This window comes from Haplochromis burtoni, unplaced genomic scaffold (genome assembly GCF_018398535.1).
Source record: "Haplochromis burtoni strain Fernald_Lab_line unplaced genomic scaffold, NCSU_Asbu1 Contig_66, whole genome shotgun sequence".
Taxonomy (NCBI): domain Eukaryota; kingdom Metazoa; phylum Chordata; class Actinopteri; order Cichliformes; family Cichlidae; genus Haplochromis; species Haplochromis burtoni.
The window spans coordinates 987,865-1,012,602 of NW_024582427.1; the positions used below are offsets into that span (position 1 = coordinate 987,865).

The 24,738-nt window shown below is 38.5% G+C and overlaps 1 protein-coding gene and 1 non-coding gene across 2 annotated transcripts in view; one reads left to right on the forward strand and one right to left on the reverse strand.

Moving 5' to 3' along the window:
- The window catches only part of ppp2cab (protein phosphatase 2 catalytic subunit alpha b), a 10,646-nt gene extending 3,051 nt beyond the window's left edge, over nucleotides 1-7,595 (reverse strand). Inside the window, exon 1 of the mRNA XM_005923105.3 lies at nucleotides 7,247-7,595. Coding sequence (XP_005923167.1) covers nucleotides 7,247-7,348 — 102 coding nt within the window. The 5' untranslated portion in view covers nucleotides 7,349-7,595. The remainder of the gene's footprint in view (nucleotides 1-7,246) is intronic.
- Nucleotides 7,596-8,748: 1,153 nt separating this feature from the next.
- On the forward strand, nucleotides 8,749-8,837 carry trnay-gua. The gene is given in 2 exon segments: nucleotides 8,749-8,785; nucleotides 8,802-8,837. It is a non-coding gene; the product is annotated as a tRNA-Tyr (tRNA).
- The last annotated feature ends 15,901 nt before the right edge of the window (nucleotides 8,838-24,738 follow it).

Consider the following 24,738-nt stretch of genomic DNA (forward strand, 5'->3'; position numbering starts at 1 on the left):
CAAAAAAAAAAAAAAAAAAAAAGATTGGAGAGGCTGCTGCCACTTCTGGATGGAAAAACACTTGGTTTGCTCTGATTATTCATTTAAGAGGACTCAACCAAAGCCAAAAGTGCTGTAGCAATGTAACATGACCGCTACAGCTAAAAGTAGATGCGATGAGAAATGTTATTCTTAGACATAGTTCAATCGACTCAGAATTCACCGTGAAGCAGTCGAAAACCTGCCGCTGCTGAGCGTGAGTCACTGTGTGGCCTACAGCTAATGCTTCTGGAGGTGGAAAAAAAATAGGATACTGCTGTCTCATTCAATGCACACAGGAAAAATACACACCAAAAACCTGAAGCTGATATTTTATTTGAACAACCACTTTTTGGAGCCTCTCATTTCAGAGCAGGGTTTTCTTTGGGGGGGACGGGGTAGAAATGTGTATTTTCTTTCCAGCTTAAAAATATACCCAGGCATTCTGTGAATCACTTTCACCAGCCAGCTGCCTGCTTGTTATGCGGTCTTTAGCTGCAGTTGCCAGATTAAAACAAAACAATAGGAGAACACTTTAAACAGCATCAATACTAAATCTGGACACCCACAACAAGCCCTGTTCCTGGAGTCAGTCTAACGTGGCTCTCTTCCAGCCACGAAAGCCTAATGTTTTGTCAACGACACAATCTGAGCAGCCGTGCATACTGTCCCCTTTAAACAACAGAGGGTGAGAGAGAGAATCGACAGAGTCAGAGTGCTATAGCTGGCCTGTCAACAGCAGATGGGACAAACTCAGAGTCAAAAGGACAGAGTTGCATCGCCGCACAATGCTGACCTATATAAAGCACGCCCCTCCACGTGCCCATACTGCCATGAGGCAGGAGGCTTTTCAGTGACTGGGCTTAGCTTGGCAGGCTGACCGCTGTTTCTGCCTTTAAAGCAATTGAGCTGCTAAGCCCAAGAGAATATTCTCGATGTCTGCATTAAAGTCAAACAGCGATAAGTTTTCATCCCAATCTCACGCCAACCCTTATTAGTGGCGTGAGGGGAAATAAACAAGCAAACAAACACGCACTTTAAGTAGGCCAGGTCAGGCTGTCTGGGATCCTCTTTACTTTTCACCGCTCTGCACTCAACTTCTTCATTTCCTTTGCTCACAGTTTCAGTTTAATTAAGCACAACATGCAATTCAAACACTGTATAACTGCAGAAGAGCTAAAAAGACTAAATTAGTCTCGCAAAATCACGCAACAGTGATAGGAATCTAAACAGTTTTTTGTTATTGAGCACAATGACTACTATTCACTTTCCCAATAAGGCAGATGAGAAATATAAATTCAATAAAGAAATAAAATGTGTTATTTCCTCAGCCTTGAGCTTATCCACCATGTCTGAGGAACTCTCCAGCTAAAATAGTTTCAATAAAAACGGCAACTGCACACAGATAAAATAAATTTGACTTTTACTACTATTTTTTTTTTTTACTCAGAAGCAACCAAAACAAGTATTTCAATAAGGTAAATAATACAAAAAAGATAGAAGCACAATTAAATATGAGCAAATAAAGTTCAACAAAACAAATGAACTCTTTCCGCAAAGAGACGGAATTTGACGAGCTCCTCTGTACGCTTCATGAAGAGTTTTGACATCTCATTATTTCTCAATAAAGATGTGGTTTGATAACCTTTAAAAGAGTTTCTGGGTTTTTCCAACAGTAGCTGCATAGGCAGAGATGCAAACCCAGTCATTTTGTTCTATAACCAGGCCTCAAATACGTCAGGCACAGCTCAGTTAAGAAAAGAGCTACGAGGACTGTTATCTACAGACACATCAAGATTTTCCACTGAGTACATACACAATGAAATGTGAGGAAATCACCAAAAGATATGTGAGCCTTTGGCTTCGTATTTGTGACCGACCCACGAGCATCTGCATCCATCCATTTATCATTTGAACGCTCTTAACAAGTTTTTGGGCGTAACATTTGATCTTCGGCTCTGTAACCTTACACTAAAGTCGATGTGTAATGTGTTCAGTGACGTATCAGCTGTCACCTCTGCGTCCCAAATTGGGTAAACTGATAACTTGATTAATGTAATGTGCTTTCTCTTTATAGCTTTATGCACACAAAAAAGGGGTGGGGTGCCTGTCAATATCCTTCACAAAATGTCACTTTTATCACCTGGGATTAACTTCCGATTAAATATTACATAAACTGGAGAAGGTAAATCAATACAGTGTGACCTGATGTTAGGACTTTTCACTTCTCGAAATTTGAGATCGGATTTAGTGAAATCCACAAAACAGTGTGTGAGGCAACTGTTTATCCACGAGATGTCCAGTAACAGTATGTACTCTGGAAACCAGACAAGCTGTGATTGTGAAAAAGGATGACCGCACTGATTACTCAAGCACCTCGTCCAAAGTACAGATCACACCTGCCACAGAGAGCAAACTCTGCTCAGATTACGACTGCACTCAAGGCGCAGGACGGCCTGCGTTCAACAAAGTGCTTATTCAAGAGCCCCGACATGAAGTCAGCAGTTTTGGTCAGCTAAATCAGCCCATCAGTGTGGAAGAACCAGCCAAAGGCTCACCTGCAGACAGCTTCAGGTGAAATAAATCTGACAGCTCTGCAAGACTAACCACAAGCAATGACCTCACTCCTGATTTATGGTAGCTGAATGTTATGCATACTGCCAACCTCACCGAGTGAAACCACTGTAAAAATAAATAACACGAGCAGCAGACAAATGGTGGCAGATTATGTCTGATTTCATCAGCATTTCTGCTATGACAGTATGAATTTTGAGGACATGTATTTCACAACTCATTTAGCCTTGGATGCACTCAAAGATCACTGAGCAAACATCCATTTCTGATGTTTTTTTTAATGAGTCAACCAGAGATACACAGTGACCTCAGTTGCCAAAGAAAGCTTTATTTGCTCTGCTGACTTCAACAAAGATACAAAAAAAGGTCAAGCAGATGACATCAGTTCTAACAAGTGGGTCAACTGCAGCAATGTGACCAAATGATTGCATCACTGTGGCACACTTTAGAGGTCTCTACGCACCTGCGTCATTGCATTTCTTATCTACCCTTAAAGATGGTTCACCCAACGCAAGATTCAAGATGAAGTAGACCAAGTCAACATGTTTCAAAAGATGAGAAAATGACTGTGGCTGACTGCAGCCAAAATACCAAAAAACACACGCTATACAAATATGGCTTAAATGAAGTAGAACCAAAGTAGCACGAAAAGATGAAGGAGAACAAATAAATAGAATAGAAAAAAAGAGGCCAATCCAAAAAATATATAAATCTACATATAATACAATAAGGAGCTTACAATATTACACACAGAAACCATCTCTGGATGATTATGTAACCCTTTAATAGGTTTATTTTTGGCCAAAGGAAAAAGCAGAAGGTCACAAAAAGGTTAACTCTCCCCATCTGTGACACATTATTCATTTAATCACATTTTCTCTGCAAAATTGACGGCAACATCAAACCAGTATCCAGTAAGCAGACCCCAGTCTGCAGTCACCTAATTCAAACCCGGCTCAGTGCTAAATTTTCAAACCAATGACCTTACTTCTGTGAAACAAACAACTTTTGCAACAACATCCAGACTCTTAAGAGTGAGGAGCCTACGATAATGCAAACTGGGGAAAAAAATTAAAATCGCAATTAATCACGTTAAACAGAGGAACACTTCAAAGCATTGCCTCTCAGCACACTGACACCAGGCTGAGGCTCTGGTATGACCGGCCTTCTTGTGAGACAACTGGAAGGGCAGATTACACAGCACATCTCATTCCTCTGCACCCACACGCATCCCCAAAACAGACACGGCCTCTATCTGAGTCACAATGAACAGTGTTATCCTGAGTCACACACTCTGATCCCCTTAGCAACAAAGGCTTTCACAGTGTTAGTGATGCAACTCACAATCAATCATATCCTCGGCTATTTTTAAAATCCGGGAGGATGTTGTGTGGGAGCCTTCTGCTGAATGTATAAACAACATTCACTGGGTGGGAGGGGTGGATGGACAGATACAAGTAGACAGTGTGGAGAAACTGGGCTCCTGACAATGATACAGCCCCCCCACCCCCCCCACAGCTGCTTTAATGGCATCTTTGCTCCATTAGGAAAGAAACAGGAAAGAGGAACGCTGCATCATTTGTGCAGCTCTTCCATCTACAGCACATGTGCTGTATCGCAGATGTATCACTCAATTATTAGCCGTTTGCTGATATACCAATATCAGTATTTATTACAGACGATATATAGAGATTTAAAAGGTAAAGAGGAGGCAGGAGAAACACCCTTCAACCATGTTATAAGTGTTGATGTGGCAGCCTGCAACTCCCCTGTCAGCAACACGTGCTTGGAATGCCACAAACATGACAGCTGGCTGAGTCTGGCGGAGAGTATAAGGGCAATTTATGACTTATTATGACAAGTAAACAAACTGAATTATCATAATATCTCAGTAAGGATTTATTTAAAGGAAAATCTTCAGTTACAGTTGGAGAAATCATTTTTTGTGTGTCTGTAAAGAAAAGACTTGCCGAGATATCACATTTTAAATCCCTGAATATTGTCATCACTCTCAAAAATCCTGTATCAGTCGGGATCTAATGTGCTGTGCCAGTATAGCTGTCTTAACAAGTGTTCGCAAGATCCGTCTGTCTTTGAGATAGTTCAACATACAGAAAAAAAAAAAAACTATGTGCTAAATAAAAGAGGCTAGTATAAAAAATCCCTGTGTGCTTTCCAACTAACTCCATTAATAAAAAGGCCCAGCTAAGCACTGACCACCACCATCCCTCTAAGCCCTATGGAAATGATCCCGTCCCTTTTTGGGATCCTGATACACAGTGTAATGAGCATTTAAAATTACTGGGACTCAAATGGAAACAAATATTGGGATTAACGTTCCACTTGAGAATACCAGACCTTTAAACTTCAGCACACAGAACTCCAAACATGGTAGCAGCATAAAAAGAAAAACAGACTCTGAAGACTGTCCAAAAAGAAAAGAAAAAAAGAAAAGAAAAAGCCTCTTCTGTCAGCATAAAGCCTAACAGCAAATTTATAATATTCACTATATACGCTGTCAAGTTATGGTGTCAGTCACTTGACTTCTGACACATAAATCTAACAATCAGAGGACAGGGTGTCAATTCTCCAGCAGGGGGAAGCCTAAAAATGGACCATGACCCAAGGCAGCAACAATATATAGCACGCTTTGGGCAAGAGAGCTTTCTAGAAACAGAAATCCTAGACAGATCAAGATCAGGATTAAAAAGCACAAAAAACAAATCCAAAACCCAAACAAAAAGAGTATTAATTAAAACAATCTGAGGAGAGAAAAGTGGTAAAATGTTTAAGAGTAAATGCTCCTTTACAACCAGACATCCAGAGCCGGAAATCAGCACAGAGCAGAGAGATTGGGGTTAAGCTCAGCTCAGACCACAAAATCAAATGGCCAGTTATCAACCAAAGCAGAAGCATATGGGCATAACGACACTCATAACAAGTTAATTAAGGTTAGTTTAAAAAAAAATAATATAATAGTAAAGGAAGGAACCACCTTACACCAGCTTAAAGGTCAACTTCACACTGTGATGATAACATCAAAGGTCAGCGTCTGAGGGAAATTACCATTAAGTCATTTTTCAGCTATTTTTAACTAATTCTATGTTTCCAAAGCTGAATGATGCAACGCAGTGATGCAAAAAAAAATAGAGCAAAGGACTAAGGAACTCAAATTGAAAATTACAATTCAGGCCAGGCATCACTTTCATCCATTAGGTCATGTTTAAGTTTGAAAACCGCCTCGAACAAATCATCCTCTCTATTTATAGACATGAGTAAACAGAAGGTAGATAATGGACTCAGTTTCCTGACTACCTGTGAGAGCTGCTGAGGGGCAAAAAAAAAAAGCACCACACACACAATCAGCTGGCAGTTTATTAGGCACATCTAATTAAAAACTATAAACTTTGATGGCACGATGTTTGTGGAAATTGCCTTGATTAAGACTTGCGGTGTTTTAGGAGACTGCAGTGTCTGCTGTTGCTGAATTGTGCCGAATTACAGGAGGCGTTTCTCTCATTTAGACTAGCCCTCATTCAGGGTGTTTCTTGGCTTAAAGGATTTTTATTGTCATTCTAACATTTGATGTGAAACAAAGTTTTGCACTCAGCGAACAAGAATGAGAACACCCAAGAACATCGCATACAGAAACAAGGAGCAGGAAATACATTTGCATTGTAATTTAGCATAAATAAGTGGTGGACAGTGCAGAGCCCAGTGGTTTCTCATGTTTGTTATCTTTGGCTGGGAGCAGCAGAGACTATAGAGCACATTTAGGGCACTGATGGGGCTTTGGCTACATAAACAAACATTATTCATCCACATGTAGTGAAGGTAAAACAGACTGTGTTACCTTAATTAACAAGTCTGAGCAATTTGCTATTTTTTTTGGTCATTGGATAACCAAAAATGTATTTTAAGCTCGACTAAACTAAGCCCCACTTAGAAATAACTTGTTATAATTGGAGGGCCAAATGTCTTAAGTAGGTGCCAACTTTCTTTCTTTTTTTATTGCAGGAAAAAAACCCTCCTCGTTGATATAAATTGACTGGCTGGATTTATTACCCTGTGCCGAGAGCAACACAGTAAGCTTTTCCTCACCTTTTCATTGCTCCAAGTGGCTGCACCTAAACTGGATACAATCAACCTTAATAGGCTAAATAAAATGACCCCAAAAGCCTGACTTTCTCACAAGAAATCAACTTTATCTCTTTCCATTTTGATGCCAGCTGGCCACATTTTTCTTTTACTATTTTCTAACAGCTTCCATACATAAATACTGAGGCATAAAATGAGGCAGAGCACTTCCACTCAGTAGCACGGCTAAGAGATGCTGCAGTCACTGTCAGTGTGAATGAGAAGGGCTGTAAATGTGGTATGTGACTTGAATTCAAAGCTTGTGGGTCATTCTAGCTGCCCGGTAAAGCACCAAGAAGCCCGAAAACTACCACATGTAATTTCTTATTTAGCGGTGTAAAGCTGTTTAAACAGAACAGAAGTCTGGGGCAACTCGTAATGATTGTCAAATCCATGCACAACGCAGTGAAATGTACACTATAGACGCCATTTTAAGAATGTCTGGAAGGCGGCGGTGAGGAGGGAGAAGACGTTAGCAATAAGTTAAGGGAGGGAATTAAAAAAAATAAAATCTTACCTTTTCACATAGTGTTTTTACTTGTCCCTCTGACAGCTGCTTGCATTCATTGAGCTGCTCGATCCACTGATCCAGTTCTTTCGTAAACGCCTTTTCGTCCATTTCTGTGTGTTTTCGGGTTTGCTGCAGTTTGTCACGTTAGCTAATTCGGGTTAGGAGACGACTCTCCCAGAGGTTACCGTCTCTCGAGGGCTTACAAAACGGCCACAGCAGAAGCTAATCACTCTCTTACTAATAGGCGCATGTATCGCTAACTGCCAGATCACTGTGATGATTTGACTGAATTGAAACTGGGAGAGGGAGGGAGAGGTGACAGTTAAGGATCCACCCTTGTCGAGCCGCTGGCGAGCAAATAACAAACTTCCGGTTGTGCTTCGAAATAAAAGCTTCTCGGCGGACAAGTTCTGAAATACACCCTTACCTAAAAGAAAAAAATAATAAGAAGAACTTGCTAGGCTTAAACATAACAACAATGCAACTAGAAAAAACTAGCATCTGGCAAATAATCGAAAAAAAATAATAAGAGTCTTTAATTGACCACCTTTTACAACTTTTCTACGTATGTAAATTTTAATTTTATGTAAACAGCTCAGGTAAACATGGTCTGAATAAATTTCTGCCACACTCTGAAACTTACACAGTGACAAAGGTTGGTAAATATACATAACATATATCCCAGAATGTCGTCTATTATGGTAGATGTTTGAGGATATATTATTTTTATGATGATTGTTATTATTATGTGAAGATTGCGTCAGACTAGGGTATTGTTGAAAAATCTAATAATTTCCGGTCTAACGCTGTGTGGTCTACCTTTACTAAAAACAGAGCGCCGCCCGAAGCAACCAGAGACCCATGAAGGCTACTCACTGATTGGTTCGCTGAGCTGCTTCCTGTGCAGTTTCATTGGCTCGCTGTTTATTGGGGAAGTTACTAACACAAACCAAAGAGAATACGTCATGGCTCTGTGAAAGCATGCCGTGCATTTCGCGTTGTGGCCATGATGTCACTGTTTTACCTCCTTGTTGTCAAGGCCAAAAAATGTAAACAAAACAAAAGACAGCGTTGTCTTTTAACCACGCTTTCTTTAACAGGCTTACCTTCCGCATTGTATTCATTCCTCTCAGTTTTCGGTCATAAATAAAGGTCGCTAGGCCCATTTAAAGGAGTTTATTGTTTGTGTACGGTATCAGCAAAACTGCCAAGTGATCTCACTCAGACTCAGTCCTAAAGCCAGTGACTTTCTAACAAAAACAACGATTAAAGATTCGTTGATAATACATCTGTGCGTCACAATGTGCACTCAAGATTCATCACTGTAATAAACATAATCAGAGTTAATCTTTCACAAAAAGTTCTCTCTTCACAGAAACACCAAGTTCACCTTTAAATAACACTATATTTCCAAACCATATTTACCTATATAGAATCGTTTATGAGGCACTTTATAAAAACTACAGTTCCCAGGTCAATTTATTTAATTGCCTGAAATTAGGCATGTCCCTTCGATAGCTCAGTTGGTAGAGCGGAGGACTGTAGGTATATGATAGCAGGAATCCTTAGGTCGCTGGTTCAACTCCGGCTCGAAGGAGCTTTTTGGGTGCTTTGAGTACTCCGGGATAGTAGAAAAACACTAAATAAGAATCAGTCCATTTACCATTTACTATATGTGAATTAATCAGCATGGTCAAGCCCCTTCTGTTCTTTGAAATTATGCAAAAGCACTCAGTGACTGAGGGTGAGAGCAACAATTCAGGAAATATTTCGAATTAGAAAAATGGGGGGGGTAAGCTTTAATTGTGAACATTGATCATCCCATACCAAGCAGTTTGTTAGAATGTGGCAACAACCTTTTTGGGATGAATTTGCTGACACTTTCAGCAATGACCCTGCAGTCGATTCACAAGAACCTTCTTTATATGTATGACAAACTGAAAGTTTCTGACTGCGGCTTTAACAGTTTCAATTCAGCATACGACCTGTTGTTCTTCTTTAACTCTAAATATAGACCTATTATATCATACTGTTATGTGAAGTCCAAAGCAGGTCTTGTCTTGTATTGTGCAAAAACATAAAAGAATGGAGACTTTACTAAGCCTGGTCCCAGTTAATCCCAGACTCAATTAAACTGGTAACATAATAAATCATATTTATTTTAGCTGGGGGCTCTGTGTGGAGCAGGGATCCCACATCTTTTCTAATCAGCCAGAACAACATTTGTCAGTTTGTCTTTAGTTTATTTTATCTATATATATATCTATAGAGATATATATATATATATATATATATATATCTATATATATATATATATATATATATATCTATATATCTATATATCTATATATATATATCTATATATCTATATCTATATATATATATCTATATATCTATATATATATATCTATATATATATCTATATATCTATATCTATATATATATATCTATATATCTATATCTATATATATCTATATATATATATATATCTATATATATATATATCTATATATCATATATAGTATCTATATATATAATAACAAATATATATATATATATGTATATATATATGTATAATATATATAGTATATATATATAATATATATATATTAACTATATATATATATATAACTATATATAATATAGTTTGTATATATATCTCTAAGGTTGAAGCTGTTGGTAGTGATCTTTTCTCTCTCTCTCCTTTCTATGTATATAATAGTATATATATATATATATTATATTATTACTAATATTAGTGATATAATAATTGATATATATAAGATAATTTATAATAAGTTATATATATAACTATTGTATATATAATATAGTTTTGAAACTTTGTATGATCCTTTCAAATTATATAATATTATTATAAATATACATAGAAAGATTCTGAAGTACAACTTCACCATCTCATCTACACAAAGAAGAATGTATATACACCATATATATATATATATATATATACATATATATACATATATATACATATATATACATATATATACATATATACACATATATACACATATATATACATATATATACACATATATACACATATATACATATATAAACATTTGTCAGTTTGCCTTTAGTTTATTTTGTCTTTATATATATATATATATTAGTTGTACAGTCTGACATATATATATATAGTTTGACTGTTGGTATGATCTTTCTATGAAATGTTGTGTTAGTTTTACACAGGATTCAACAGGATTCAAACCTTCCACAAAGTTCAACTTTTCATCATCAGTCAACAAGACATTTTCCCAATAGTCTTGGGGATCATTAAGATTTGTTATTTTTTTGGCAAATGTAAGATGAGCCTTTGTGATGGTTCATCACTGTTCCAGGTTTTCTCCATTGGTTTTGTAACCCCTTTCAGACTGATAAATGTCAATGACTTTGTTTCTAAGTTGTTTCTTGAGATTGTGATATGATGTGTTGCTTTTTGAGATCTTTTAGCCTATTTCATTTTGTCAGACAGGTTCTATTTAAGTGATTCTTGAGTCAACATATCTGGCAGCAACCAGGCTTACGTATCACTAATGAAATTGACATCAGCTTTCCAAAAAAATGTGGTTAATCACAACTAATTCATTTAACAATGGATAGCTTTTCTCCATAATAAATGTAATCATCACTTAAATGCTGAATGTTGTTTTCTTTCTCTAAGATTAAAATTTGCTTGATGATCTGAAAAAAAATAATAAATGTCTGACAAATATGTAAAAAAGCAAAAAAAACCCAAACACAAACAAATGCTTTTTCTTCTGCTTATCTATGGGTCACGTGTACCAGAACCTTTCCAAACACCAGGGTACACCCTGGAGGGGCTGCCACAGAGAACCCCTATAATCACATCTGTGGCCAATTTACAATCACCAACTGACCCTGGAAGCATGGCTTTGGACTGTGGGGGGCAGCTCAGCTGGCCAGTGGATACAAATCCAGGTGTCTTGTGCTAACCATCAAAATGATCCCTTTCCATTTTTGACCTACAGTAGCTGTCTGTTTTGATACTAAAACTGTTGCCTTAAAGGATTTTCAGGTCATTTACAATTCTGCCTTCAAATTACCACAAGCTCAAGGCAAGCAAGTGGAGTTTTATTGCTATTCCCTTATTTATTACATCTGTTGTTTTGCTGCTCTGACTGTAGCTTCTCTGTCATGACTTAACTGTATAGTCTAATTGTTTGTGTCAGCAGGAGGTCACCGCTGGTGTAGACTGGTGTCAGCAGAACCACCTGCTGATCAACGCCGGGAAAACCAAGGAGTTGGTGGTGGACTTCCGGAGACGCAGACACACCACACTGACACCGGTGAACATCCAGGGAGTGGACATTGAGATAGTGGACCCTTATAGGTACCTGGGTGTTCACCTGAATAATAAACTCAACTGGAGCCACAACACTGATGCTCTCTACAGGAAAGGTCAGAGCAGACTCTACCTGCTGAGGCGGCTGAGGTCATTTGGAGTACAGGGAGCGCTTTTAAAGACCTTCTATGACTCTGTGGTGGCATCTGTCATTTTTTACAGTGTGGTATGTTGGAGCAGCAGTTTATCGGCAGCTGACAGGAAGAGGTTGGATAAACTCATCAGGAAGGCCAGCTCTGTTCTGGGATGCACCCTGGACCCAGTGCAGGTGGTGGGAGACAGAAGGACTCTGGCCAAAATAACATCTCTGATGGACAGAGTCTCCCACCCCATGCATGTAAATGTTGCTGAACTGCAGAGCTCCTTCAGTGACAGACTGCTGCGTTCTCGATGCATGAAGGAGCGTTTCCGCAGGTCCTTCCTCCCTGCAGCTGTCAGACTGTACAATCAGAACTGCTCCCAACAAACATAGATGTTTACATCTGCGCTGTAACTGCAACAATTTAATCAATCGATTCGCACTATAACCTGGTTTGCCTCTTATCTGTAGTTATTTTTTTTTAATTTGATAACTGTACAGTATCAAATTACTGGTTTATAGTAACCATTGTCCTTAATGTAAATATGTAAGAAAAATTGTGTATGTTTCTGTTCTGTGTCCTGTTTGTTGTATATGTGTCTTTCTGGCTGCTGTTACAACGAAAATTTCCCTTTGTGGGACAATTAAAGGATTATTCTATTCTATTCTATTCTATTCAGCTCTATTCTATTCTATTCTATTCTATTCTATTCTATTCTATTCAATACTCGAACAGAGGCATGAGACTTGTGCCAGAGACTTGTCAAGACTGTTGTGAGCAGAGGCTGACAGAGGTCATAGGGGTTACGTCTAAAAGAATAACCATATACCATCCAGGAAAGCCAGTACATGTCAGTCTTGATGTAGCTCTAGATTTTCAGCAGACTTATGAAAGCTTGACACAAGCATATCCAGGTCCATTCAAAGGCAAATGCAGCCTTTACCACAAACAGAGACCACACATGAAACAATAACAGAGATCAAAGGCTATATCTGCTCTTCCAACACACTGGCACATGTTCAAGTTTGTCACGGCAATTAATAATTATCATATCTTAAATCGGGAAGCTTTGCTGCTGTCGCACAACCATCAATTACTTTTTGAAGGAAAAACTGCTTCTCAATTTTCTGAGTGCTCTTATAACAATCAGACATGACATCAAGAAACTAAATATCTTCAGACAGTGTATATTAATCATGGGCATTCCAGCGATTCCAGCAATGATCTTAATTCTTAATGTTCAGCATCAGTGAGGGGAATGTTATCTCCCTGAAATTGACCATCTATTATTGTTAAGCTCTATTTGAGAGAAAGAAATGCACCAATACATCTAATTTCCTCATACAACAATCACACAGTCCTACAGAGGATGTCTCTGTGCTGCAATGACGCATCTGTCCCACTGGGTTTTTTTGTTTGTTTGTTTTTAATAAAAAGCAGATTAAAATGTCCCTGGCAGTTTTTCCCCCCTCTCTGTTTTTCCTATTTGAGCCTCTCCTGCAACAGCAATTCATGTAATCAAGCAAATTTTCAAGAGCGCACTCCTCATAATTAGAAATTTCTGTTTGCAAGGTCGCAATGGAAACAAGCAGTCATCTTCTGCTTTGCTCAGAAAGGACACAAAAGCATCGGCTGCATCCTTGAAGTAAAATCTAACCAGTATCTCCCTCTGGATCACGCTAATCAACGAGGGGATTGAATTTCAGATCCCTCCTTTGATGAGCCGCTCCTCTTCTCATGTTTGCGTAAACATAGTGGATCATAATATAGTTTTCCACATTATTTTCCACTTGACTCATGATAAGCTTACAGTTCATCAAGTTTCAAGTCTCTTAAACGGTGACCCTGTAGTCTATTTTAGATCACGATAAGCATTCTCTGGATCGTTGTTTTCCACATTAACATTTCATTGATCACTTTGTGAAAAGCTCATCCAGGCTGCCTGATTGTTGTGGCCCTGGCTTTCCCAGCCAGTGGAGTGGGCAGCCATCCAAGCAGGCACACCATGATGATTTTCCCGTCTACCGTAAACACTCTGCCTGCATTTAGCTGATCTCCTTAGTTGGTTTTCGGTTAAAATCCTGTCCCAAATAAGAAAGATGAAGATTCTTCAGTGTCCCTTTGAAAAGAGGGCACTACACTATCCAGATCTACTGCATGTATGCCTCCATTGAACTTTATGTTTCCAGATTACTTTGTGATCTGTAGTGAGAGTAGGTGGCAGGAGGGGGTATGTGGTGGATAAAAGAGATTGAAAGTCAGCAGAAGCAAGACAACATTATTTTGAAGAGGCGGAAAAGAAGGGACCAAGAACGCATGAAGTGGGGCCACAGGAAATCCGAATGTTTACTCAGAACTATTTAATACGTGTAGATAAGTGGTGATAAACCATATTTTCAAACTCATATGCAGCGCTGTGTTCTTCCACAGATTTATAGTGTGAAATGTTGAGGTGCATAAGAATTTAATCAATCTTATGATGGAGAGTTGTAAAGTGTTGCAAAGTAGGAAAAAAGTATTTAGACATTTTACTTGAGTACAAGTTATAATCCTACTTAAGTAGCTTACCATGCCACAGGTTGTATATTCAAATGTATTCAAAGTACCTAAAGTAAAAGCATTCATGTGTAATGGCACTTGGAGATTATTGGAACATAATCAATGAATCATTGATATGTATATCTCTTTAATCTTACAACTGTTGATGGTTTTAATTACTTATATGTTGCTCAGTAGCTTGACATGATAATAATGTTATTATTAAAATAATAAAGCTTTAAAAATAAATAGTATGGATTATGAAGTGCAGTAATTCAGTATTCAGAATATACTGGAGTAAAATGAAAACTATAATCTATTATATAAATTATATTCCTACTGGTCCTATCCATGATCTCATCCAGGGATGTTGGGGATTGTCGGTTTTAACTTGGCTGTGTTGGGGTGGCACTAGTGGGGACCAATCATATTTAAAGTGGGCTAGTGCCACACCTCCCTTCTAGACACATCAATGCCCCAATTTGAATTCTAGTTTGTGTTCATGTCTGTTAGCAAAGTTGTTTTTGTTTCATTTTACTTGCTGCTTTGTGATCATTCTGATTGTTTTCACCTGTTTTCGGCGCTCCTGTTTCTTGTTAGTTTGAAACACAGACACTGTTCTGTGTTGTCCATAAAGCTCTGTGTATTTGGGCTCCTGTTTTGTGGATTTTGTGTTGTTTTGGGACTTTAGGTGCATTAGTTTCCTGCATCCTGTCCAACACCTCTACGCTCCAATTGATGACGACCAACAATCCCTATGTAAAAGCTAATTCACAAGGGAGCTGCCTTTTTGACAGGTGAATTAGTTAGCCTTCATTGCTAAGTGTTGCATAACTACAGTGATGACAGAGTGTCCTGAAAGTTTGCTTCTACATATAGAAGTGATGACATTATTACACAAAGAGGGGAGCAGCAATGGCAGGTAACATAATACAAGAGGTCAATCCAAAGTTGCACAGTGTGCTGTAGCAGTATGGAGCCAATGTGAGCTCTAATGTACCATCTTTTACTACCAGCAGTCAGCTGCAACTTACCATTAAGCATTAGTGTCTGGTATAGTTCCTATTTGGATACAAAAGCTAGTTAGGTACCTGCTGCTGCCACTGTTGTTGTTATTGAATGTCTAAATTTATATTCACTGTGTGTGCCAAAGAGGTTTGGAGAAAAGCTCTCTTTATTCCAGGCGAGCAGATGCAGACCATGTTTGATGTCCTTGCCAGGCAATCGGGAGAAAATGGCTGAACCCCCTTGTAAACAACAGTATCCGAGGTATGTGCGGTGTGGCAGAAGACAGGATGGTGTTAAATGGGTTGTTTTGGAAAGTTGGGCAATGATACTGTGGAGGAGGAGAAGATGATAGAAACAATCAAAACCCCGGGGGACAGTCAGACATCATGCTCACAAAAATACAGCCACCGGTTGTATAACGATAGCTTATCAGGCATACATAGCATTACATCAGTGGTGCATTGTGAAGTCATGTGATGATTTCCCTCTGCATGAAAAACTCCAAACAGAGAGAGAAGCACAGACTGGCTGTCTGCAGGAGACGGACACATACGGAAATAGAAGAAGCTGACAGATTATTCAATACCGGGTTTGGATACATGCAAAATAAACACTCAAGACAGTAGCTTTTTAATGCAGAAAGTTACAGCAGACGATCACTTCAATCAAATTATGGTGTCAATCACATGAGAACAGAAAGTAATAAGAAAAAGGCACCAAATGCAACATGTTAAAATGCAATGTGTCATAAATATATAATATAAAACTACACTTTAGGGCACCTGTATGAAATATTGTTCTAATAATGCATTATTCTAACAACTTTTTTCACTCATTCCCTGATTTTATTGATTGTTTCATGTGACAGGCTAAATATAGAGATGCAGTGATTTAGAAAAAAAGAGGAAGAAGAAAAGAATGAGGCAGCAACACTACCTCCACCTCTCTCTCATTCTCCTTCTACCAATTAGCATCCAGCACTATGCCTCCAGGATACCTGAAACCATGACAACAACAGGCTACTGTTCCCATCTGAGATCTGGAGCTCCATCTGCTGTTGCTAAAGAGGAAATACAGGCTGTGTATCCCTCTTTCATGTCTCACTTTTAAGAAAGGATTGTGGAGGAGGCGAGGGGGATAATTCTATTGAATGTAAGAAACTGTTAAGTGTAATGTTGCCTTTATGAATGAACTTTCATGTCCAGAAGACACCTATTTTGGGTCAATCGTTAGTCACCAAACATTTCTGAAACTGTAAATACACTAAACTGATAAAATGATCTCTGAATGTCTACTTAAGAAAGACCACTGATCTCAAACTGCATTTCAAATGCCACAATGATGGGTGCCTCTTACGGTTGCTTTTTCAAAAATTCCACCACCACATAACATTGTGAGTCAGAAAAACAAAGCAGCCCTTTCTCCAAGGGAACAAAATGATCCGGGTCTTGGTACATGCAAAGATCCCACAGCCTCCCTTGAGACTTGCTTTAAAAGGAAGGAGACTGACAAAAGGCCAGAAAGGTGCAGCCCACACAGTTTATATTCGTGGTCAGGTACCCAGACTGGCTGGGTACAGCGCTATTGTTTTCCATGCCTCACACCACACTGTGCAAAGGTATTGCCTCAAAAGCCCTGTTGTTGCATCAGCATTGAATTATGAGTTGCAGCTTAGTTACCCACAGCTTTAGACTTGAATTTGATTGTGTACACCTAGCACATGTGGCCTAATTGTAAAGATAATTATAGACTTTTATAACAGCAATAACATTTTTTTTAAATGTGTTTTTTAAAAAGCAGGGCATAGACCATGGAGGTGGCCACCTAGAGCATCGCCAGCTGGACAGGCACACTCTTAAAAATCTGGCACTGATATGCAGTATGCCTTATATATTGCTGAAAACATTTTTTCACTAAACACCTAATACTGAGAATTACAGACAGACTGTAGGAAGGGGAGGAGGAACCTAACGGTCTTTGTTTTAGCTTTTCCAACTTCACACTGCTTAACAATGTTACTGACCTTCCCTGCAAACCTTCTGATATGACATGAGCATCCTGCTGCAGGGTGGACTTGTGTGGATTTACTCACACAGCCCACAACAGTCACGGTAAAAATGAGCTATTAATTATTCCAGACACAGAGATGGGCGTCAATCAGAATCTAACAGCAAATCACAGTTTGTTCTTTTTAACATCTAAGACGTGAGGGTCAAAGGCATCAAATCCTAATTGCACAAAGAGCAACTAAATGGCTACAGCTGGCTCTACATATTAGAATCCCTTCTACACATAAAAGGTTCCCTTTATGGAAAAAAAAAATCAGAAGCAGTGTTAGGACCATACGTACTTGAATAATGAATCATATTTTTGTAATTTTGCCCCTGTACACCACTACAGGGGATTGTAAATCAAACAGTCCACATGTCATTGAAGTGCAGGCTTCAGCTATAATTCAAGGGATTTAATAAAAGTATTGCATTAACTGTAGCCATTTTAATACACAGTCCTAGATTTTCAAAAAGAAGGAATGCACTGATCAGCAACACCCACAGGCCTAGAAGGACACGGGAGACAACTAGTGGATGATCGCAATTATTTCCTAAGTTAAAATAGACCCTTGACAGCATCTAGTCACGAACAAGCTTGACGAGGTAGGCATGTTATTGTCAAGACAATCGGGAGATACTTGTATTTATAACAAGCTGCAAACCACTGGTTACAGTAAAAAGCAGGAAGGGAAAATTAGACTTTACCAGACAATATCTTAACAAGCCTAAATAGTTGGAAAATTTTGGAAAATTCTTTGGCTGGGTGAAACCCATGTAATCTTGTACCAAAATGGTGGAAAGATGCATACCACATTATCTGTCGGACATACTGAATGCAATGTTATGGTACTGGTATTTATGGTTCCAGTGGAATTTAGTCACTAGTGTTTGTTGATAGAAGTAGCAGGATGAATTGTAAAGTCTATACTTTCTGCTCAGATTCACACAAATTGCAAAGATGATCCAATAAAGTAGATGCTTCACAGCGCAGCTAGATAATAACTCACAACATTCTGCAAAAGAAACCAAAGAGTTTCTGGTCAAGTGAGTGACCTGATCTCAGCACAAATACTGAAGGCAGACAGAGTCACAAAGAAGTAGCAAGAGGAGAGGAAAGTTTTACCAGTTAATGGAATACTTTGCAAAATCTCGTGAATCTGCATTTCAGTCATATCTTGACTGCTTAACTTAAAATCCACTGTAATGATGTACAGAAGCAAAATATTTGTAACAAACAAGTTTTATTGTCAAAATACCTGAACTTTATTGTTTGTCTACTGCTAAGACCTCTCCCACTTCCTTAATCACTGCAATATATCAATCAAAATTAAAGAGTATACTAGAAAAAAATGAAAAAATACAAAAACAACAACTTGCTGTTGCAGTTTCACTATTTAAGCAAGTAGTCCACAAATGAAATCTATTGAGGTTTGGAGAGAAAAGAGGGAGTATCTTCGAAGAATACTTAAACCTTCTTAACCTCCTTCCTGATTTCATCTTAGGTGGAGCAGTTAAGAAAAAACTTAATCATTAGTCTTTCTTGGTACTATGAGTGGCAAGATATTTAACTCAACTCAAAAGGGAAGATATTTATGGATAGCACTAAACAAAAAATCCAATAATCACCAAAATCTGCTGGTCCTAGTTTTTGTGGCTAGAAAAATCAGTATGAGAAGGAGATGGTTGATTATAGAGCACCTCCTAAAACCGTGATAGAATTAATTTAAAAGAGGCTTGGTTTAATTAATTTAAATTTCATCACAGTCACTACAAGTACCAGTGCCCTTCACACATCCTAAAATCCAACCATGACACCGGCTGCCTAACACTTACCCAGTCAACTGTGAAATTTAATTACCACCATTGCATCAAAGCTCTAATGAGACAATTAGCTTGTGCCATCTTAAAGCTTTGCTCCTCATTAGCGCTGATGGCCGCAGCACATGTTGGTGGCTCAGTCACAGTCCTGCCCTCACACTTAGGCTGGAGTCTTCCAGCCAGAAGCAGGTTTCTGTAAAAACTAATGAGTCACTAGAGTGAGACTAATGCATGAGGTATGCAGGCCTGAGTGATTTCTCTATCCACACAACACAAAACAGAAGAAGGCAGGAAGTATTAAAGGTAAACAACCCGAAGACTGCAGCTGTCTGATTGTACTTATTAATGCACCAAGTTTCATCTAATTTTGTAAACAGGCCTATCATATTAATGAAGAACATATTTATTTCAAGTCCATTAACATTTTTCTTTTCTGTTTCACTGTGATGAAAATAAGATTAATCTAAGATTAATGGCTGACAATTAGTTCTGACTCATCAGCCCAGTTAAAGTTTATACATACAACTTTAGCAGCAAAACCTCCAGTGATCATTGTCTCTATGACTTCATCAGTCTCTCACATGGTTGTGGAGGAACTTTGGCCCACTCCTCTTTACAACGTTCATTCAGTTCATTGAGGTTTGCTGGCACTTGTTTATGCACAGCTCTCCCACCACGCATTTCAGTTAGGTTGATGTTTGAGTTGGCTATTGCAGCACCTGCATTATTTTCTTTTTCAGCCATTCTGTTGTAGATTTGCATTTGTTACATGACCCAGTTTTAGCTGAGGTGTAGCTGTAGGACCGCTTGTCAGACATACTGTGGTACCCAGAGAAGTTCATGGTCAGCAGTATAACTGCAAGGTTCCCGGGTTCATAAACAAGAAGTTGTTCCAAAACAAGTCCAAATCCTCACACATCCACCACCATGTTTGACAGCCGGCATGACCTGTGCTGATGTAATGCATTTAGCTTTCACCAAACATGGTGCTGTGCATTATAGTTAAACATCTCTTTTTTGTCTTTTCTGTCCCAAGGAAACTGCTCAAGCAGTCTTATAGTTACTTGCTAAGTCTTTTTTTAACTGTGTTGTCATGAAATCAACATTTAACATGCCAGCTGAGGTCTGCAGGGTCTGAGGTGGATTTTTGGGGGACTGATCTTGGGGCGAATTTGCTGCAATGTCCACTACAGGGAAGAGTGTGGCATCATGTTACACACGTGAATGCCACAGACCAACAAATCGCCAAAACGTCTGTTTTTATAGAGGTGCACACATTTGCTGAAGATCAGTTCATTTGATCAGAATCATCTGGCTGCTTCTTACCCTCTTAATTCCCACAGGAGGAGTAAAGGTGCACTTAACACACACATGCACAGTAATGGTAAAGTTAACACAGTATGTGTTTATTTACTTTAATAACTCCCACGTGATTGGAAAGCATTTCAGTTTGGATTTGTAAGGTTCAAGAAAAAGATTAAAGAGTCAATAACTTTTCTAATATAAACTTTTTAAATGGACTATGTAAAGTTTGCGTTGTATACACTGTAGTTGTAGAGTTTGAATGTTTCACTAAACCAGTTTCAGCGAAGAAAGATAAGGTTTTCTTAAAACACATATATGGTTTTATTAACAGTATGTTTGTGTGAGAAGGTGAGATGAAGGGAAACAACACTGTCCCTGCGTCTCGGTGAAAGTGAGAAAGCAATGTACTGTTTCTTTGCCCTTTCTATTAAAAGCACCTGAGCTCAGCAGTGGTACTCTCTTCCTGCTTGTTTTGGCTGGATCCAGGCGTTTATCCAACTCCGACAGATAGGCAGACAAACAGAGGGTTACCCTTTTCTCCAGTAATCGAACAGCAAATTAAAGTAATACTGTGTCAAGAAATATAAGCTGTTCAAGAAACCCAATCGGTTGCACTCATAATAATGTTCAACATTTCACTGTTTCTCAGTGGATATAATCGGCTTCATCGCCGTTGATATGAAACCATATATAAATCAGTTTCTTTCCCCAAGAGCTTGCAAAGCATGGCAGGGTGAAAATGTGTTTTTCATTACATGAATGCTTTTCATTTCCAGTTATAGGGTGAGCTGATGCCAGCCACTTTTGTTTGTGAGTGACCTACATTCTCTCACTGTTAACAAAGCTTTGGCTCTATTGATAGCTGCAGACTGGACTCTCTCAAGCAAAGGGCCAAGAGAATAATTAAGCTAGATTAAATGGTCATTTAGATTTGCTGAAGCTTTGAGTGGGATTTCACTGAAGCCCAGTAGATTTCAGATGACCCTGATGAGTTTTTCTGCAACAGCTCTCCAGTTTAAAATTCCAGCAAGTATTGGCCTTTTCTCTGCAAAGAGCAGAGATGATGAAGTTACCAGTCAGCGGAAATATGACAAGGCGCTTTACATGCACGCTGTAACAAAGAAAACAATCACATGATTAAATAATGTCACTTGTTTCTCAGCGAGAATCCCATTCACTTACACAGAGACCAGAAATCAGAATAGATTAGAGCTGGAACTAATTTCTATTTTGGTGAGTCAGCAAGACTTTTGTAATTTTGCCTCTCTGAACGACCACAGTTAATTTTAATTTTGAAACTCTGATGATTTGGTTGAAGTGTACACCTTCTGTTTCATGTTTTCGAGGTTCAAAAGTAACTGGAAACACCCCAGAAAAATTACATATAAGGATCGGCTTGAGTGCTTTTTGCAGCCAGAGTATGCAGCCATGCATGCCCATGTCATAATACTGCCTCCAACATGACTTGCAGATAATGTGGTATCCTTCAGATTCTGAGCTGTTTCTTATTTTCTCCATGTTTTCTCACCATTCTGCGAGATACGAGATAGTCTTGGGTTCATATATCTAATTAAATGTTTTCTGATGAAGTCTGTTATGATCGTCTTGTTCTTAATTGTAAACAGTGATCTGTGCCTTGCTGTACACCCTCTGTATAGAGGTCTCTATTGATTGGAGAAGTGACAATTTCACACCTGCTTCTTCAAGAGTGTTCTTGACTTGGTTTGATGTTGTGAAGTTGTTTTTTTGGGCATCAAGTGGACGATGGGAATGATGCCATCATCCACTTTCCTTTCTCCTGTGGTCTTTTAGGCTACAGTTGGTCAGTGCATTGATTCCCTTTGACAATCTACTAGATAATTTTGCTTTCTCTCTGATAGGTTTATTTTGGTTTTTCAACCTTAATTTGCACTGAGATGTCTTTGCGTCTCATACTGACAGTTCCATTGTGAAGACGGTAAACTCAAGCTGAACGACTGGACTTTTATCTGCGTAGCTTGTCATGGAACATCGAGGATACAGGCATCAACCGGCTATATATCTGCTGGGCAGTCCAGTGATAGTTGAGCCTCTTGAAATAACTGTGCACAAAAATTGATTTAACTCCTAAACAGTTAATGCAATACTTTTGTTAAATCCTTATTATTTAAAAAGTACTTCAACCAACTTTGCACTATTTCAGTTAACATGTGAGAGAAAAATAACACCTCATTGAAGTCTGTAACTATGAATAATATTATCTTACAGGATTTTATGAAGACTGATTAATGAGGTAATTCTCTCTGCAAGAATCCATGTAACTGTGCATGTCTAACTTTGCGTAATCTAAAATCTCTGCAGTCGTTTTGACTCACCACCATCAAAGCCAGTAAAAACAGACATACTCAAAATTTATTAAGAAGGTTGATTAAGTCTGATTAAAATATAAACTGTAAATAAATCGACAAGAAAAGAGAGCATTTATTGTCAGGGAATAATAAACCATATTAAAGATGCATAAGTTAAAACTGAAAATAATTTCTAGAGGAAAATAGAACACACAACAAACCATTTATAATAAAAAATGCTATTTAAACAATAGGAGAAAAACATTTTCCTTTTCTTTTTCCAGACTGCAGGCACAACCACACTTACAGAGTGCTGCATTTTTATTTGGCCTGTTGTATTTGTAATATTGTGCTAATCACAGAGAAGCATGGAAGCATGAGAACAAAACTGGTTATTGTTATCTCATGCTAATAGCTTTTCTTGACCACTAGTGCACGAACATGCTCCATGTCTGGGATCAGAACACCCTGAGTTAATGAAAAGGGTTGGCTCTTTATTTGATTGTAGTGCAGTTTCCTTCTGTGCATCGAAGTGTACTTGTATTTATTATAGGCTGCAGCATGATGACAGCAACTGTATTCTCAGTAACTACTGAACTGTTTAAAAGTCAGAGGGTGTATTTGCAGACTTGATATTAATCACTTCACAAGGAGGACCATGCAGACAGAGTGCATTACCTACAGACAAATTATGTAGATTTTAAGCTAAGCTACTTACCGCAGAGTGGATTACGAGCCAGATGCACATTCATTTTTATTTTCACTTGTCAGCCTCCCGCCCGTAAGTCAGAGTAGGTAGATTGTATTAGATTGATGATATTCAATCAAATCAAAAGTAAAACACGTTCCATAGTTCCCAGTAAGCTCAGTTAGATCAGGTAAAAATCTTTCATTCAGTCTCACTCTTCTGGGTTATTTTGTTCTCATCAGGGCAACATAGCAGAAAAACTTTGGCAGCAAATATTTGGTTTTTAGGGTTATTAAAATCATGGCATTGATTGAAACTCACACAGGTCTGCATCTCGCTGAGTTAGCACTCTTAAAGGTGAAATATTAATTGTACTGTTACCATGAGAACAGATGAAGTTGGTCAGTATGTGCAATGGCTAACTCCAGAGACAGAGTACTGTGCAAAAGTCTTGAGCCATCCCTTTATTCTTTATATTTTGCTAGAAAAATTGCAGAAATTGGAAATAGGTGAACTGTTCAAATGGAAATGGAACTATCCACCCATCCATTCTCTGCTACTTATCCAATTCAGGGTTGGAGACTATTACTATCACCTACCATAGGGCGAGATGCGGGGTACACCCTGGGCAGGTCATCAGCCACCGTGCAAAACTTCAACACAGCCTGGACTTTCTTAGGCAAGCTTACGTATAATTTCTTTAAGTAGTCTTCAGGAATAGTTCCCAAGGCTTTTTGATGGACATTCAAAGCTATTTTTTGGATGCTGGCTGCCTTGTGTTCTGTTCTCTGTCAAGATGATCCCACACTCCTTCATAATGTTGAGGCTCGGGATCTGGGAAAGCCAATCCATGACTAATTCGGTTCCATTATGTGTTTTTCTATCCAGGTATGCTTTTACTCCATTGGCAGGGTGTTTGGGATTATTGTAATGCTGAAAAATGAAGCTGTTGCTAATCAGATTCTTTCCAGGCGGTATTGAATGGTGGATCAAATTTTAAATTTAAACTCCTTCAGACCTTTTGCCACTGATTTTTAGTCCAGTTATTGTGTGATTTGCTATACCTCAGCCTTTTCCCCCATGTGTTCCTTCCATAAGAATGGCTTCTTGACAGCCCACCCTTCCACTGACATCATCTCTAATAGTGTGTGAATAGAAGATGGCTCAGCGCTTAGACTTGATCTATCAAGTCTAAGCGCTGAGATAGATAGATAGATAGATAGATAGATAGATAGATAGATAGATAGATAGATAGATAGATAGATAGATAGATAGATAGATAGATAGATAGATAGA